The following is a 19,487-nucleotide window of genomic DNA, read 5'->3' as shown; positions in this document are numbered from 1 at the left end:
CTGAGACGAAACTTCATCGATCATTTTTATCTTAAAAGTATGATCTCGGTTAACCGTGATATTAAATAAGGAAACCCGAAACAGGTATTCAAAAACCATTATATTGGAATACGATTTAAAATCATTTACAAGAAGTCCAGTTTCACAGAGAAATAAATCCTGTAGTCATGCAACCACTAATTATTCATATTTTCATTATTATTTTCAGCAGAAATATCGTGATAATAAAGAATTTTCTGGTTATTTTACTTGAGCCGCAATATTCATGGAATTCAAATATTTAAAAAAAAATGTAAGGAAATATAGATACGTACGTAGATATTCATTACTTTTAGGATAAATAATTAAGAATTAATAAAAAATTACCGCTCTCCATCTGTATATCCGAAAAACGCGAAAATATGTACCTACTTCAATGAATTTTTATCGCCTTTTTTGGAAAGCCATTCAATTTCCCGTTTTACTTCTTTAAATGCTATTTATCCCTTAAGTACCTACTTTTTGACTTCTAGATGAAGTATAATAATATTATTTTACTTATATATTTTTTCACGGCGGCACGAGGACGTTTATTTATAATGCACTAATAAGACGAAAAACTAAGAATAATTGCCTACATGTATCGTAATAGCAATGAAAAAGAAAAACCAACTGTTCTCTAAATATAAAAGGAAACATAGCAAAACACAACATCTTATTTGAAAATCAATTGTCATAAAAAGAAACAAGGAAAACATTTATGAAAAAAAGCGAACAAAAAAGATAAGGAACATAACTCGTAGCCATAACGTGGAGAGTAAGTATAAAATTCATGTTACATTTTACAGATATAAAAGTTACAAACTCATAAAAAAGAAAAATATATTAAACAATAATTTATAGATACGCACCTCGGAACTCCAAACGTGCGTACTTCTCGTTCTTGCATTTCAGCACCTTAAAACGGTTAAGTTTAACGACAAGCGACATGTCTCAGTCGAATTCGGACTTAGTTCGCAACAACGTTGTTAAAAAGGGCCACGGGGCCCGCGGCACCCGGGCCTTAAAAAAAAGGTTAGCAAATAATCTAAACAAAGAGAAATTCCACAATAGAATAGAATCAACAAAATGAATTGAATTGAAATTCGCAGAAGTAGAACTTTCGCGATGAGACGTCAGCTCGGGACGACGTAGCGCGGCGGTCTGACTTCAAACTCGCCGCGGAGTGACAAAGGGCGGGCGGTTTGCTCGGCGCACGAATGTTCCCCTCTCCCCATCCTGCCGGCCACTCATAGACCGGGCTGGATCTTGTTATGCGCACTCCAACTTTACATGTAGAGGTACGAAATACATACTTACCTGTGATAAGCATTAGTTATATTTCGATATTATGAAATATAAACATATAGATGCATACACTGTCGGATTTATGTTTTTTATGAGTGTAGGCCACTTTATTTCCGCTGCCACATGTTGGTAGGTTTATGTATGTACGTATATAGGTTTCTTAAATACTTACTTAATAATTTTCCATTTGTTTGTATTATGGAAGGCACTAAAGTTGAATAAACGAATGATTAATTAAATCGAGGGAGCGACTACTGAAATCTGCCACCCACAGGCCTATACGGCTTATTTACAAATCCAGGACTGTTCTGCTATAAAAACGGTAAACTAATTTCATTTGGTGATAAACTTGACGCAACTTGTTGCAGGCAATATTTACGTATATACGTACAATACACATGTAGCGCTTGCCACTGATCGCGAGATAGCAGCCTGAACAATTTTTTTCTTGCACAAGATAAGTTGCCCAAGTATAGTTCGTTATAGATCGGACACCAGGGCCAAATTTGTACTCCAAAAGTTATTACTAATCTATACTTATAATAAATCTGTAGAGAGGTCAATTCTGTACATGAAATATATTTCCAAAATAAAATAAAATAACTATCAGGGGTGATTAGGGATTGATACTGATGCCAAAAATGCAATTAGTAAAATTTTTGTCTGTCTGTCTGTCTGTCTGTCTGTATAACCGTTATAGAAACAAAAACTACTCGACGGATTTTAACGAAACTTGGTACAATTATTTGTCATACTCCTGTGCTGGTTATAGTATACTTTTCATCACGCTACAATTAATAGGAGCAGAGCAGTGAAGGTAAATGTTGGGAAAACGGGAGAAGTTATTCCATTTTTTAAGCTTCCGTCGCGTGTGCAACCTTAATGGTTAAAGCTACACAGAAATCATGTATGACGGAAATGTTCTCCTTAAAATTATGTAAAAATATCCCACGACAGCATATGTCTATCTTTTATGGTTAACTCACAATAACACGTGTAACTCCCGATAGCTTAGCAGTTCGAAGCTTTCTCATTATATTTGTCTACTCTTACGTTTATAACACTCTCAGTCAGCCCCGGATCTAGGGGGGGGGCAAGCCAGGGCCCGTGCCCCTGGCGGCGAATTTAGAGGGCGGGAAATTCAAACTTGGCAGACGAATACACATCTCATCATTAACGCAACTTTGACTACTGCGACATCTATACTCTATACTATCTATACTTCTATACTATTATATAAAGCTGAAGAGTTTGTTTGTTTGTTTGTTTGAACGCGCTAATCTCAGGAACTACCCGTCCAAACTGAAAAATTCTTTTTGCGTTGGATAGCCCTTTGTTCATGGAGTGCTATAGGCTATATATCATCACGCTATACCTAACAGGAGCGGAGCAGTAATGGCTAATCTCAGGAACTACCGGTCCAAACTGAAAAATTGTTTTTGCGTTGGATAGCCCTATATTCGTGGATTGCTATAGGCTATATATCATCACGCTATACTCAATAGGAGCGGAGCAGTAATGGCTAATCTCTGGAACTACCGGTCCAATCTGAAAAATTCTTTTTGCGTTGGATAGCCCTTTATTCGTGGATTGCTATAGGCTATATATCATCACGCTATACGCAATAGGAGCGGAGCAGTAATGGCTAATCTCTGGAACTACCGGTCCAAACTGAAAAATTATTTTTGCGTTGGATAGCCCTTTGTTCGTGGAGTGCTCTAAGTTATATATCATCACGCTATGACCAATAGGAGCGGAGCAGTAATGGCTAATCTCAGGAACTACCAGTTTGAACTGAAAAATTCGTTGTGTTGGATAGCCCTTTATTTGTGGGGTGCTATAGGCTGTATATCATCACGCTATGACCAATAGGAGCGGAGCAGTAATGAAACATGTTGCAAATACGGGGACAATTTATTAGTTTTGACAGCTTCTGTTGCGTGCGCTGCGTAAACGGTTAAAGTTATGCAACAATGATGTATGACGGGATTATCCCTCTTAAAAAGTTCTAAAAAATATATTATAAAACGAAGTCCCCCGCTGCATCCGTCTGCCTGAACGTCTTAAACTCAAAAACTACCCAACGTACTAAGATAAAATTTGGTATGGAGACAGTTTGAAACCCTGGGAAGAACATAGGCTCCCGGGAAACTACTACTTTTATAATGGAAAACTTTAGCCTGAAAAACTTTATAACGCGGGCGGAGCCGCGAGCAAAAGCGAGTTCATAATAAGTCGTTGTCTCATTCGAAATGTCCAAATGACAAGATGTCACAGCGGCCTTGGATATTAATCCAAAAAATACATATTTACAGAAAATATGCTCATCACATTACCACCCACGTTTCAATGTCGATATTGTACCTATACGTGAAATTGATAGATTTGTAAAAGAATATATGTTTATAGAAGGTATTCTTTGGTAATATTTTAATTTATCTTTTCATAAACATGGAAAATATAATATTATTGTTAACGTGCAATGTGCTCATAACGTCTTTTACTTGGGTTGCCCAACGACAACTATTCTCTATAATATAAAAAGTCGGTCAAAATAAAAAATGTTTTATCAAAAAACTAGCTAATTGCTTACTTACATTATTTTACATGAACATTATTCTTTGGGCGTCTCAGACAAGAACTTCAAAGGAGTGTAAGTGAACATTTAAAAAGCCCTTTAATTTATTTCTTCTATGCAAGCATGATATTGCAATGTGGATAACGTGATATTTTTAAAAGAACATCCAATGTAGGTATATTTGTTTATTTTGACATAACGTGTAAGTATATATTATGTGTAACATTCGCCTAAGTTTTCATAATATTTTCCGCAGTATTTTGGGAACTTATTTCTTAGTTTTCACGTAGGACAGCTGATCTTCTATTTGATTTTGCTCTGTGAATTAGTTATAAGGTATATTTTTTATTTGTCCGTGTTGGCGTTAAGTTTTAAAAATTTCTATTTATGCGACGTTTACGTTTAGAGCTTACGTTCTCAATACCATAATATTAATTAAGATTATTTTCTATAGCCCACTGCAACTACCATACTAGCGAACCTCATCCACTTTTTCTGGTCACAGAACACGAGTGAGGAAAACTGAAGTCATCAGACGTGACCGACAGATAGTAAGGGCCGACATTAATGACATGATTTTTAAGCCTTTGCACATGCTTACTGACCTTACCTTTCCTCCACGCCACTCCTCTAAGGCGATATGAGTCTCAAGCCTTATGACACTCAACAAATACTAACAAATGTTGTTCATCCTAGTTCAACGTTAAAGTGCTGACTGGCTAAATGGGAGACCGCTTCGCAGGATAAAGTGTGGTCTATAGATTACGTGTGTTGTATACAAAGTGTCCCATAAATAATCTCACTTTGGCTTTGTCTGTTGTATAAAAACCTGACTGCCTCGGTGGCGTAGTTGTAATTGTACATAGTACAAGTACGAAGACCGCGCTGAGGTCCTGGGTTTGAATCCCGGGTCGGGCCAAAGTAATAGTGACTGGGTTTTTCCATCTTCAAAATTACTCAGGAAGTTGGCGGTGTGATACCCCCGTGCCTCGGATAGCACGTAAAGCCGTTGGCCCTGCGCCTGATCTCTCTCCGGTAATGTCGGATCGCCGTCTCACCGAACTATGAGAGTGATGGAACAGAGAGTGCACCTGTGTATTACGCACACACTTGTGCACTATAATATATCCTGCGTGCCTGGCTGATCTCCATTTAGATTGGCCGCCGTGATCGAAATTGGGCTAGGAGGATTTTTACTGTATAAAAACCTAGGCCGAGGGATAAAAAACACGAGCCTACCTCATCGGATATCAGATGTTGCCACCGGCGGATAGCTGATACGTGACGCCTTTGATTTGTTTCAAAAGAGAGTCTTATAGGATAACCTTTACCCGCCTGTCTGTCAAGACTCTTTTTATTAAAAGGGCGTAGAGTAAACAAGTTTAAATTTATATCAAATAATCCATACTACGATCTCTTTCTGTTGTAAAAATATCTTAATTGTAAGTCAACGCTATCAAAATAAAAATGCATATTTTCGTATGTTTTGTCATTTCACAAGGGAATCAAAACCTATAGGGTACTTCATGTTGGTTTAGAATCATAAAATTTAGCAAGAGGCAACGGCTTACGAGACATATAAAGAAAAAAATCTAAAGACTGTAAACATATACATTAAATACAAAAGGCAATTTACTATTAAAAACTTATTGTTGGCAGTTCGTGCAATAACTGTGTCTAGGGATCCAATGGCAAAGTTAGGTTTGAACTGACATAGTATGTTATACTTAGATACCTCACCTACAAGTTTGCGTGGACCGTCTGCGCGTGAGACTAACTCGCAATTTTTTATATCATTGTTCATTGGATATGTGAGGAATTAATTATGTGCGGAAACAAAATTTCCGGTAACAACGTTCGGGTACCAAACCTTTGATCAATTCTAAATAGCAATTAGTTGTTTAAAGATATTTTCTTTGTTTTATATAAAACAGTAAATGGAGAGCGCAAAAGGGATTGTTTAAATTAAAAACAAACACAGCATAGCGCTTAGGGCAATATTTAAATTAGATCACTAATAAAATTACAAATTAAAAGTGCCTGTGTCATAATGACCAAATGAATGTTTATTAATGCAAACTTATTAATGCAAAACAACTAAAATCCATTTAATATAAAGGTTGCCCCGAGAACATGTATATGAATAGGCATCATAAGGAAAAGATAACAATAACGGGTCAGATTTAAAAATTAGTTACTATCATAGTTATCGAGTTATAGTCTTTTAGACAAAATTCTGGTGTTTGTCATCACCGGTAGTAATCATAAATGTGATAAGTCTCTCATATTATATGGGAGTCCAACTCGGTAGCACTGTGCAGTTACTGTTGTGTTCCAGCTTGAAGACCAATGTAGCCAGTGTAACTACTAGACATAATAAGGCATAAAATCTTATAATAGCAAGCGCAGTGGAATATAAAACCATACCTTGTAATTCAGGTGTTGGATGGTGTTTCTATTGTTTATGGGCGGTCGTATAGTTTAGCATCAAGCGAATGGCAAGCTTGTCTTGTCATTCAAAATAAAAAAAATCAAACCTTTATATTATATATTCCCGAGTCTGCTGTCTAGAACACACAGAATAATATTAAAGTATGATCATTGATCATTCATTATAAAAAATTGAATTATTAAAATGTTTATGAAAACTTTGACTATCGACTAATCGACTATGAAGTCGAAGACCTAAATTAGTCAGATAGGATTTTTAACGATATTGGCAAAATGAATGAATGGAAGCATTATCTCTCACGTAAATTTGTGCTGAAGTGTAATTTTTTTATAACATTATTTTTAGTATAAATAATATTTCCGGAGAATAACAAATCCGCTTTGTCCAAACATTATCCGCTTTTTATAACACCCATTCGTCGTATGTGGAAGCTTGGAGCACGACCGTTGATCCGTTTACATCATGCGTCCCACCCATCTACACTACATGTATTGTGTATTAAAAATAAACCATACAACTAGACAATTATATGAAAACTGAAATAACTAGACGTTTATGTTATATTTATTACACTACATGCAATTATTATTAAATATATTATATTTGTAAATATGTAGGTGTTTCATATCTTATATAATTGATAGCTTATCTTATACGGAAACGTCGCTAAAATTGTTGACTGTTTGGCTTTATGTGCTGTTGGCTTTTATAATCGTGAGATATTCAAACTAGTAGACTAGATTTTTTTCCTAATGATATATATTTAGGCACGCCTCCTGGCCAGACAATCAAAATTTGTGTAAGTTTTTTATTTAAACACACGACTGAGCAGCCTTGGTTAAAAACCTTTATTAGATATCACAATAGGTTTTATGAAATCAGGGGGTGCTATACCAAGCATTCAAAATCGCAGTTTCACTATCAGCATCTCTGACTACTAACTACCCAAACATTTATTTTATTGAATAAACATTCAATAAAACAGGGAACCTGAACAAAGTATTATAGATACTAATATATACAAATGCGGTCTGCAAATCGCTCAAATGATAATAAGATACTACATAAAGGAAAGTCGGCAGAAGTCAAGTTAAATGAACCCTTCGGCGCTGATCAACATATTAACATTATTAATGACTATGCTGTTGTTTTCATCAGATATTTTCTTAAAAAGCTACAGGCATGTTTCACAACTTCTAAGTAAAATGCTACTCGTCACATGCATGAATGTAGTAATACAAAAATCACACTGTAATCTATACTCCCGAATAAATGGCAATAAAATGGGTAGTACTGTGAAATACGTTAACTGTCAAATAAAATTTACTTGAAACTTTTGAAAGAAGCCGCAATTTAATATATATATTAATAAATTTACTTGAAACTTTTAAAATAATATTTTTTAGTAATAAAATTTACTTGAAACTTTTGAAAGAAGCCGCAATTTAATTTAATATATATAAAATACAAACAATCTAATAATGTATATATTTTGTATTTTTAAACACAAAAAGAGAAATATTGGGATTTCTAAAATATAATCTATTTTTTTATTAATTTATAGTCCACAGTTGCACATGGCCGCGTGTCTACCAATCTTAGTACATCAGTGTAGTAGTAGTAGTAGTAAATTGAACATCAGGCGATGATTGAAGGCTGAATTTCGTATCTATTTCGTTTTCGACGAATTGGTATTTGGATAACAACGGAACGTAACAAGTTGGACATAACATGGACTTCGCTTCGTGTTACGAATTATACAGTTATTCATGAAAATTGGTTTCTTTGTGGTATGTAGACTTATAATACTTCTATTTTTTATCATATTATAACAATAAATGGATTGAGAGTCCTTCTCTATATTTGTAAGATTACTGCGCGAAGGCACATGGTTACAAGTAAAACTCTAAAAAAGTGAGCTTTTAGTTTCAAAGCAGGTAGTTACGTGCCTTCTTGTGTGCCTCCTGTTCAATTTGTCGAGTCGCTTTTCTTCAGATTGAAAATTTTAGATACCTAGATCACATTGTGGTCAGTGACCTAAGGCAATTTATTTATTTATTTACAAATCATAGGGCTTACATAATATGTGTTATTACAACTAAGTTAGGATGCGCACTATGTTTAGAACATGTATCGCGTATCCACTACAAACCAGTTACAGTAATTAAATTTGTCAGACTCTGTTCGAAGTCGCAAGGTTACAAAAAGAAAAGAAAACAAACAACAATAATAATAATAACTATAAAATTATCTACAAAGAATGAAGTACTAAAGTAAAACAGCACAATTTTTTTATTTTCTGTTAACATCAACACACAACACCATGAAGAGGATATTGAGAGGACGCGCAGGGCTCTGGCGGTACAAAATAATATTCTCGTCCGTAGCTTAACTCAATGTACGAACGCAGTAAAGGTTTAGCGTATCCTCAATCCTTTTCCTCGAATTGCCTTTGGGTTAGTTTTACGAAACGTGCTTAGTGCTTTGTACTCGATACAACAATGCGATTAGGATGTTATTGCGTTTGCCGTGGGGTTGCTGTACGTCTTTTATGTTTGTGGTAGCACGATTGGATGGCTTTCAAGTCATAATTCGTAAAAAGTCGTCTGCCACGCTAAAGCGCCTACGAAATAGTAACGGCGTCTTGATTGTGGTTGATGAACGGTTTGTCATTTACAAAATTAATGGACGGACACAATTTTACTATCTTTTATCCCCAAAGGAATTGGTAGAGGCGCAAACAGGTGTACCCACTTTCTGCCGTGTGTATTCCGTCCCATGATGTGAGGGGAGCCTATCGCCATATCGAGCACAATTTCCAGGCTCCGGGCAGATACTGTATACCCAATATCACTTTTCCCGACCCGGAGATCAAATCCAAAACGTCACCACTGCAGTCAAACCGTAATACAACTACGCCGCCGAAGCAATCAGTTAAGATCAATTATATTAAATAAATAAAGCAATAAATGTTATTTAAATATATGCGGCGACTATATTTATGTGTGTTTAGAGGCTTCAAATTTGAGACTACTGTACTGTACTGTACTATATGTGGTAGAGAGTAGGCATAATTTATAACATTATCATTTATCAGATTTATTTACAACATTTTTCATATATTTACTCGGAAGCGTGGAATCCTATTTAAACATGAGTATTACCTGTTTCCTATATTATATTACGTCTTGAATTAATTTTGCCCTTAATCTATAATAGGTTTACGGGACTTTCGCGTAACATGATTATAAAATCTGCATCGGTAATCATTCAGCTATTTGTATGTTTATCCAAATTACTTTTATGCTACTATTTTATTACAAGTGTCAGCAACGCCTAATCAATGACATCCTTAAACTTGAGTCAAAGTGTTTTTCTGTCCCTAAATTTATTTTCTCAAGGGATTAAAAAGAACACTTGTAGAGAAAATAAAATCATCATCATAAATAATTGTGTCGAATGGTATGTGATATCCATTTGTTGCTATTCTATACTTTATCTGGACGGCATCGCGCTTACCATCACTTGCAGTGCAGTCACTTTGGCGTGCCAGAATAACAAAATAAAAGGGTGTTTATACTCTGTTGGCAACATTATTTAGAACTAGTTATAAACTCCTTTGTTTTTTTAATTTCTTAAACAATTTTACTACCTGAATTAGTGGCCAGTTATAATTAAAACCTTAAACAAGTTTAATTTTACTTTAAAGTATTGTTCGCCCGATAGCTTTGAGCAGTATGAATTATACCTCTGCACATAGTGAAGGAAGAAGTTTTTTAATTTATTTTAAAAACCGATATTTATCGATTATCGGAATAATCTGATCCTTCATGCCCTAATTGATAATATACGAGTTCGATTTTTAATCTGGTAATATCGATAGCCTTGGCCGCGAATAAATAAAATTATCCAATGAATGTTAGTTCACTTTTACAGTTCATAAATAAAGTCAATGACTATTTAGCTTCACAGCATTTAGGTATAGTAGAAGATGTTTACCAACGAATTCTTCGTAACTTCAAATCATCGCGCTTATGAATTCATATTTCAGTGAAGGGCAAAAAGACAAATCGCTTTTACCCAAAACTACAAGAATAAAACGTGCCGAATATGGCCAATCGTCAAATTGTTTGCAGATGTTTCGTGTGAACCCGTAGCCTCCCGCGCGCCCGTCACCACACCGCATTCCCATAAGCTGCGTCCAACGCTGGTTTAAAAAGACATTTTACTCATCGTCGTGGTATTCGACGCACATTGGATAATATTCTCGATTTGTACGTCACTGTTCGTGGGAGTGCACGACCGGCGCGTGAGTCAGTCGTGTCTTAGTCCTCAGTACTGACTGTTGTGTCATTAATTTCTTGTTTTTTATTTTTTAATCCGGCGACATCATGCACGATACGATACGGAATCAGGTATTTCTCCTATTTTACTGCTGTCTCGGCGATTGTATATAAAAAAATATTTACTTTGCATGGCTCTTAATGCGATTGCGTCGTTTTAAAGTCGGTTTGATAATGTGTCATAAACATTTCCGCTTACATTTTCTCGTTTTGCGTGTTTTATAAATACAAAATAATGTAAAAAACTATTTCTGTATATTTAAAGGACATCATCACTATAGGATTCCACTAATAATATAATTATGAATATATCAATCGCTAGTCCACAAGGAAAAAAATTGTAGAGAAAGACGTACTTACACTCGTGTTTTTGCATGAAGAACAAGTTTGAACGTATTTCGAATGATATCTTTGGGTTTACACGGGTTTGCGGCCAAAGACAACCTGTCAGCAATTTTTATAGTGCGATATAAATATTTAACATTAAATTTATTTCTATTTACACCTGGCGGGGGCCGCATAGAATATTAGTTATGCAGTAGTTGTTTACCATAAACTTGTTTAAATGTTTACATAATGTATTTCTCGAAAATTTCTTGGTTATAAGGTGCCTGTATACTGTATATCGAGCGAAAAATCCAGTTGTGTGCTAATTGATATCAAAATGATACAATGTTTTCAATTTTGTGTTTAATTATTACTTACATAAAAAAATACAAATTTTAATTTGTGGTCGGAACAGTAAAATACTTACAATATTATGAGCCATTATTATCTGTTATTATGTATATTAAATATAATAGAGATCTATTAATTATTCTTCTTTTTATTCAGTAAATATCTAATGAGAAAGTCATATATCTAAAGTATAATTTCTAGCGCAGTGTTGAAATGAAATACTTAGGTCCACTAACCCAAGTGTAATGGTCTGCAGTTATAAAGAAAGTTAAATTTATAACACTCCACTATTGTTAAAACGTTTTACAATAAAGTTGAGTTAAACACATGAATTTTGTTGGGTACGGCAAGATAAGAGAGAGATAAAATGTTATTTGCTACTAGGCATTGCTCGCGGATTCGCCCGCGGAAACTTTCCCTGCTACAAATTCTCTAAAACATTGCACGACATCAGCGCCATCTATGTTAAAATCAGATTAAAAATATCGAATATTCTTTATGGGAGATTGAATAACGTATGTGTTAATCCAAGACATAGTCTACCCGTCCGTTGTTGTTTATGTGTTTACTTTTAACAAACATCCAAACATTTTCATAAAACTGTGTATTTACAATAGTACGATAGGATAAGAGTAATATTGTTTCTAGGTAAATAATAAGTTTTAAGCCTCTATATTCAAGCAAATGTACAAAATAATGTATGTACAAAACAAATGTATAAATTAACAACTGCGACGCGAGCAATGGTACAATTATTGTTGACTAAAATGTTTGACGTGCTCTGATATCAGTGGACCCTTGACCTTTGGCTGTTTCTTACATACTTAAGTAATTATTAAATGTGAACATAACCGATGTAAATTTGTCGTATCATTTACGTACTTGCTTGATTCCCAAATGCAATAATCACCTTTGAGATTCACTTTGGTTTTACGTTCAAACAGTTTTGATTAGAAAATAAGCTTTGACTTGCGAGCCGATCGTGTTTGCGTGAATGATTTCCCTGATTCAAAATCCCACAGGAACTATTATCCGGAGAGAAGAGTAGTTTGTCATTGACGGACCATAATTCATCTGCCAGTAAATATGCCTGCAATCCCCCATTTTGAACCTAATTTTCCTTACATATTTTTTCACGCGAAACCATAAAATTCAAATTAAATGGAGGCTTTAAAGAAAAAAAACATTTTTTGGCCACAGGTTGGGTGGTAAACATAATTTTCAATACATTTAACTTCTTATGAGGTAGGGGCAAAAAATTACAATTTTATATTTAGGTAGGTACCTAGAGATATAAGTACTCAGCCCTTAATAAAGAGTGCTACGTACCTGAAGAATAAAATAATAGGTACACTGAAAAAAAGGTATTAGAATTATATGGAGAGAGCCCTATTCTTTCAATGTAAAGTAAACCGGTCTTTTTGCAAATACGGACGTTCTAATTGAAGTATATATTTTTAGAACTTTTTAAGAGGAAAAATTCGGTCATACACGATTGTTGCGTAACTTTAACCGTTTACGCAGCGACGTTGGGATATGTCCCCGTAGACAGAATAGAACCCCCTGAGTAAGTATAGTATAAATACGAGAAAAGAACGTTAATTCGTCATTAGGCGCTCTAATTTTATTAAGTGTATAAATAATGATAATTTTAAATCGATAAAACAATGCACCATATTATGTACAGTCTAATATTTCCACCTGTAATTTGCTAACTCGATGCCGGATTATAGTAAATTTATTGGTATGTTTATTTTGTATCGTTCTAATTTAGGATGGCCCCTGAGGTCATACACACAAAGAGTGATAAATAATGAATTACTGCTTACACAATAATGGATATACTGTAATATTCCAACAGCAGGTATATTTCAACTGTAAAAACTGTATTTTTTTATATTTATTAAATACTTACTTTTGCCAGCAACTTCGCGCACGTGAAAGAGTTTTCCGGAATAAAAGTCCCGCCATATATTTTCCCAGGATAGAAAGTAGCCGATAAACTACCTCCATACCCAATTACATAAAAGTCTGTTCAGTAGATTTTGAGAAAATCGATAACATACCGATACAGAAAAGGGGACTTTGTTTTATAATATGCATTGATGTCATCGTATAGATATTCAATGTGCTTCATAATATCATAATAAACAGAGGTGCATCTTATCGAAATAAATCAGGCCCCAAAGTAAGTAGGCGCGTGTTTTAATAACTGATCCTTGTGTGTACGCAGTAAAAGTTTGGGTAGATTAGTTTATTTTTAGTTTGTTCACATCGATATACCATTCGGACATTTTTAAAGATCTCTATTGCCTAAACTATGTGTATTTAGTCAAGAGTATAAATTATCCGTATGAGTAAACGCGTCTGTTCATGAGTAATATGATTTTGTAAAGCTAGCCAAAATGATCTGTGACGCTTTTTCGTGGAAACGTTTTCCATCTAATAAAATAATACAATAACATAACATATGCTTGGATGTTAAAACACCTACTAAATAATATTAACCATTCTGTTACTACCCTAATTTACTTATAACGTTTAACTAAGGTACTGTTTTTACAAGTTTCAAGTGAATTTTAATTGACAGGTATTAAACTGCTAATGTAGATAGTACTCATTTTATAAAAATATATTTGGAAGCATAAATTAGAATGTGACTTTTGTATTCGGTCGGCTTATTACATAAATGTCACATAAATATTCAAGTATGTGACGAGTAAGTAGTAGTTACTAAAACTTTGCGAATCAGGCTTAAAAATGTTTAAATGTTAATACGAATATAAAAATTGTAACAATTGCTATATTTATTATTAAACAAGAAATATTTTTCTTTCTCAACATAGCAACGTGAGTACCTACTTATTGCTTATTTCGATTTATTTATTTACATGCAAAATTTTATACATAATAAATTATTAAACATCCTTAAAAGTATTGTTCAAGATTATTACGTTAATTTATTAGATATTTTAAAAGGAATGGGTACTTTTCTAAATTAATTATTCCAGCGTATAAACATAAGGAAAATATCTTCTTCTACGTCGAAGTATTTTTAAATATTAATAATAATAATATCAGCCCTGTATTATGTACTTGCCCACTGCAGAGCACGGGCCTCCTCTACTACTGAGAGGGATTAGGCCTTAGTCCACCACGCTGGCCTAGTGTGGATTGGTAGACTTCACACACCTTCGAAATTCCTATAGAGAACTTCTCAGATGTGCAGGTTTCCTCACAATGTTTTCCTTCACCGTTAAAGCGAACGATAAATTCATAAAGAATACACACATGTGCCCTTGGGATTTAAACCTGCGGACATTCGTCTTGGCAGTCCGTTCCACAACCAACTAGGCTATCGCCGCTTTTATATTAAAGTATTTTTAGAAGTATTTTTAGAGTAAAACAATACATTTGCATAATTTTAGTAAAATAATGTTATAGCTATTGATCCTGTTATATAATTATCAACAAATAAAATTATTCTAATGCATAATAGGTAACAAAAACCAATTATTAGATATTGATTTAGTGCCCACAAATTCATGTTGACTGGTCCATAACTCTCAAAACGACTACCATGTTATTAATTATTTACCATACCTTTTACGAAATGTGCTGTAAAATTGAGATTTTATAGATTTCTTTCTCTAGCTGGCGTCAATGTTATCCTTGTATTACAGCCATGTTATTTTGGGTCTTACAACTTACAAATAACATCTAGTAAAAAGTATTCGATATAGCAACATCGCCATGAAGACTGTTTGCCTTCGAGTAAAGAAGTAATTCCACCTGAATGAAACGTGCTAATGGATTGATGATCTTATTTCTACATTAGTGAGTGGTAGAACGTAAAACGTTGAAAGAACTTTAAGTACTTACAAGATTTGCTCTCAAATTAAATTATATTTTATTTTGGTCGAATCGAGTTTATATGAAAGTGTATGACTGATAATTCTCGCTTATATATATATATATATATATATATATATATATATATATATATATATATATATATATACGTATGTGTAATCTCTGCAAGAAATTAAAAATATCGCGAAATATATATTTCTTATAGATAATTATATTCACCCAAAAATAGTTTACAGTCAATTATTTATTTTATTTTTTAAATAATGAAAATCTTTATTGGGATATATTTAATTCCCATTATATACTTTCCTAGGTTAAAATGTGTCCTGATGCTAATCCAAGACTTGGTCTATAGCCAAATTTTGTCCAAATCCATTTGGTGGTTTATATGGGTTTGTGATTATACACACTTTGAGAATACCTACTTGTGGATTATATTATAAATAATTATAATAGAATTTACCACACGAGTAATGCAAAACCAATTAAAATTTATATTTAAACCTCCTACAGATAGTCTAAAAACGTAATAGTATCCATCTTTCGGCAGACGCGAGTGTCACCGCGTGCGTATATCTAGATTTTTCGGTAGTGACGTATCCCTAGGTATCTGGCAGATTCATCGTCCATACGTAGAGACGACGAGCCGCATTTAACCAACAAATTCACTTTATAAAAACGATGTAACATTTTATTACAAGCGAAGTTACACCATACATGTATGTATTATGCTTTTAACTATTCCGGTCTGGTTGCTTTAAGATTAATTGTGTACCGGTTGTTTGTAGATACCTACCTACCTAGAAGTATTAAACGTCGACGACGACATTGCCCGCGAACGTAAGCTAAAATCTTATATTATGTCTGTTTTTAAATAAAGATATTTAATGAAAATAACGCCGATAGTTTCTATAGAGCTATAAAATTCAATACTGTTACAGCAAATATACAACGTCCTCAAATAAATGATTATGAATTGTTATTGAAAACAACAATCTGCAACGCCTTTTCAATTGAAATTTAAATTGCAAAGCTATTTCAATTCCTGGCACAAAATTAATTAAATAAAAGTTCCAATACCTACAAGGGGGAAGCCGCATGCAACGGAATCAAGAGTATAAAGAAATACTAAAATATAAAAACATAGGTACTGTGGATCACTGTAGTGAAGTAAATATTAATTTTGTTTATACAATGGACCTGAGCTTATGTCCTATGTTATCTGTGTCATATATTATACATGAAAATACCTATACATGTATATATGAATTCATACACTACGTATGCATATACACATACAAGTTATGACGATTGTAGCATCGAAACCACGTGACGTCTTTATACTTGATCAATCAGGTGAATTATGTTCTATTCATACCCGTCTCGGGTTCGCTGATGAGGACATGCTCCATTCCGCAACTCAATCACGATCATGCAACATGATCATGGATTGAGAATTGATCACGGATCATAATAAGTTTTGTGAAATTTTGATCGAACCGCACTGTTTGAATTGATGCGAGATTAATCATCAAAACATCGTGCATTTTATTAATACTTATAGTGACTGAAAACTTAGAAGATCGGTTTTATATTACTGTACATCACTCAAGATTGTAAATTAGTACTTATTGATAACTTTATTACACTAGATTGGTAAATAACATTGCTTTTCTAGCTGATTCTTTGTAACTTGCTGAATTATTAAAACTGAGTGAAATACGTCAAGTTACCTTGTTATTGGATAGGTTTTATTATGGCTTTAGTAAGTAATATTTGTAATATAATACTAACCACTTAAAACGCGAAACTTTGCAAACTGGTTCGTAAGTTTTAATGAGATAAACGTTGCATTTTCAGAAATCCAGATTTAGTTTTGCACTCGTTTGTGGGTGTGAAAAAGATTTTATTTTTTTATAAAAAATAGCATAAAGCACGCAGCAGTAATGTAAATAGTTTCGTACTAGCTAAAAAATCAATAGCGGTTTAGTAGTTGCTGATTCTATCTATACAATTATAATAAGGCTAAAGAGTTTGTTTGTTTGAACACGCTAATCTCGAAACTACTGACTATAGATTATAATATTCGTTTAAATTTTAAAGGTATTTCAACTAAAGTTAATTATTGCATATATTAACAAAAATCAATTGACATCACCTTTTTAGCATTAAAAGGTTTCAACTGTGATTATTTTCGTCATAGTGAACTCGAAAAAAAAAATAAAAAATATGATGTGTAGTGATTCCAAGAAGTTCAATGGTATTACGATCGAAGATTATTAAACGCTGTGCCGTCCTCATTTCTATACCTTTGCATACTAACTGAAAGCTTGCGATAGTCCTCTTGGGAGAATTATAAGTTAAACGACTAGGGATTACGGAATGGTATATTATACACATAGCGTTTCACGCAACCCGTCGCTTTTGAAGGGACACATAAACTTTGAACAACTTTTTCAATGTTTTTTATCTTCGTCACGTAAAGAAACACGAAGCCGATTCAGCACTTAATTCATCAGGATCTTAGGTTTAAAATAGATTTATAATTTTAGAGTACGAACGTGACAACCACCCCCCGCTGAGCGGCGCCACGATAGCACATTTAATCACCTTTTTTGGAATGCATGGGGCAAAGCGGACCAAACACCAAGCATAATTAGTCATAATCATTTTCGCTTATGGCCGAGAACCTGCCTCGGTAGTTCAGAGTTATTTCTCAGTATCATAAAATTCTATATCGCACAACATTCAAAAATATTGACGGATTGTTATATCGCGGGGACATTGGGATGATTTGGACGCCTAATTTCAGACAGACGCTACACATGGGTTGTAACTGCATTTTATACACTTTTATTTCAGCGATACAAACTCGGTATCTTATTTTAAAAATGCTATCCGATGTCCGGAAACACCTCGTGAGCTTTTTAATATAAATTCAAGACACGTTCAACACAGATCAAGCTTTCTAAATAAAATTAAACTAGTTCTTGTTTCAGAGCTAGAAAGGTTTAATTATACACACTATAGTACAAAATGGATTTTATGAAAAGGAGAATACTATTTAAAGAGAAAGCTAATGCGGTGGATTTAATCTCAATATTCCTCGCGGTTTCGCCCGTGTGATAGAGTATTCCCAGGGCCACAAAATATCTCCATCAAAAATTTCATCGCAATCCGTTGGATAGGTTTTGAGTTTCTCGTATTAAGACAAGCAAACACATACGGTAGGAGATTTTATTTCAAATATATTTTTATCGTCTATTTAAGAGGGACAATTCCGTCATACATAAATCTCGCGTAACTTTAACTGTTAACGTAGTGCACGCAACGAAAGCTCTCAAAAGGAATAAATTTTCCCCGTTTTTGTAACATTTTTCGTTGATACTCCGCTCCTATTGTTCGTAGCGTGATGTTATATAGCCTTCCTCGAGAAGTGGGCTATGAAACATTATAATAATTTCTCAATTTCAACCAGTAGTTTCTGAAATTTGTGCGTTCAAACAAACAAACAAACTCTTCAGCTTTATACTATAATAATATGGAGTGGAAAAGTTCTAGAGTGGCGACCACGAATCTGAAGACGCGTAGGCAGACCCCCCAAGAAATAGATCGACAACCTGGTGGGGGTCGCCGGAGTCCGATGGATGTGGGCGGCCCAGAACCGGTCTCTATGGCGCTTAACGGGGGAGGCCTACGTCCAGCAGTGGACGGTTCCTGGCTGAAATGATGATGATGATAAATAAAGTATAGATTTGCTCAGTAATCGGTTATTTTAATACATATAATATATTTAATTCTGATGTGTAATTACCTAATCTATACTAATATCATAAAGAGGAAACGTTTGTGAGTTTGTTTGTTTGTACGTTTTTACTGATATCTGGACTACTGAACCGATTTAGAAATATTCTGTAACTAATAGAAAGTTATTTTACTCATGAGCGGTATGGTATAGGTTATTTTTTATCTCGGAAAACATTTTCACACGGACAACTCATTTTTAACGAGGATTAATAAGGGTCATTCTTGTTTTGTAGTTAGCAAACTTTTATTTCTTATTACTATGATCATAATGAAGCAATCAGGAATATTTTAGCTTCAAAATGAGAAGTAGTAATTTTTACAATCGAGCATATCCGCATTTAAACAGAGTGTAAACAAACAAAAATTCAGCTAAATATAGTTTTGCATAGTGGTATGGCGTAAATAGCATGTAAACCTGTTAAAACAAAAA

At 34.0% G+C, this 19,487-nt stretch overlaps 2 protein-coding genes across 2 annotated transcripts in view; one reads left to right on the top strand and one right to left on the bottom strand.

Annotated features, from left to right (window-relative positions):
* The window catches only part of LOC119190893 (otoferlin-like), an 87,105-nt gene extending 85,937 nt beyond the window's left edge, over positions 1-1,168 (bottom strand). The window contains exon 1 of the mRNA XM_037444161.1: positions 891-1,168. Coding sequence (XP_037300058.1) covers positions 891-969 — 79 coding nt within the window. The 5' untranslated portion in view covers positions 970-1,168. The remainder of the gene's footprint in view (positions 1-890) is intronic.
* A 9,411-nt stretch (positions 1,169-10,579) lies between these two features.
* Positions 10,580-19,487, top strand: part of LOC115445025 (phytanoyl-CoA dioxygenase domain-containing protein 1 homolog) — a 28,903-nt gene continuing 19,995 nt past the window's right edge. Inside the window, exon 1 of the mRNA XM_030171078.2 lies at positions 10,580-10,771. Coding sequence (XP_030026938.2) covers positions 10,748-10,771 — 24 coding nt within the window. The 5' untranslated portion in view covers positions 10,580-10,747. The remainder of the gene's footprint in view (positions 10,772-19,487) is intronic.

This window comes from Manduca sexta, chromosome 27 (assembly GCF_014839805.1).
Source record: "Manduca sexta isolate Smith_Timp_Sample1 chromosome 27, JHU_Msex_v1.0, whole genome shotgun sequence".
In the NCBI taxonomy this organism is placed as follows: domain Eukaryota; kingdom Metazoa; phylum Arthropoda; class Insecta; order Lepidoptera; family Sphingidae; genus Manduca; species Manduca sexta.
The sequence above is the reverse complement of the archived record's forward strand: the minus strand, read 5'-3'. Positions and strand labels throughout refer to the sequence as shown.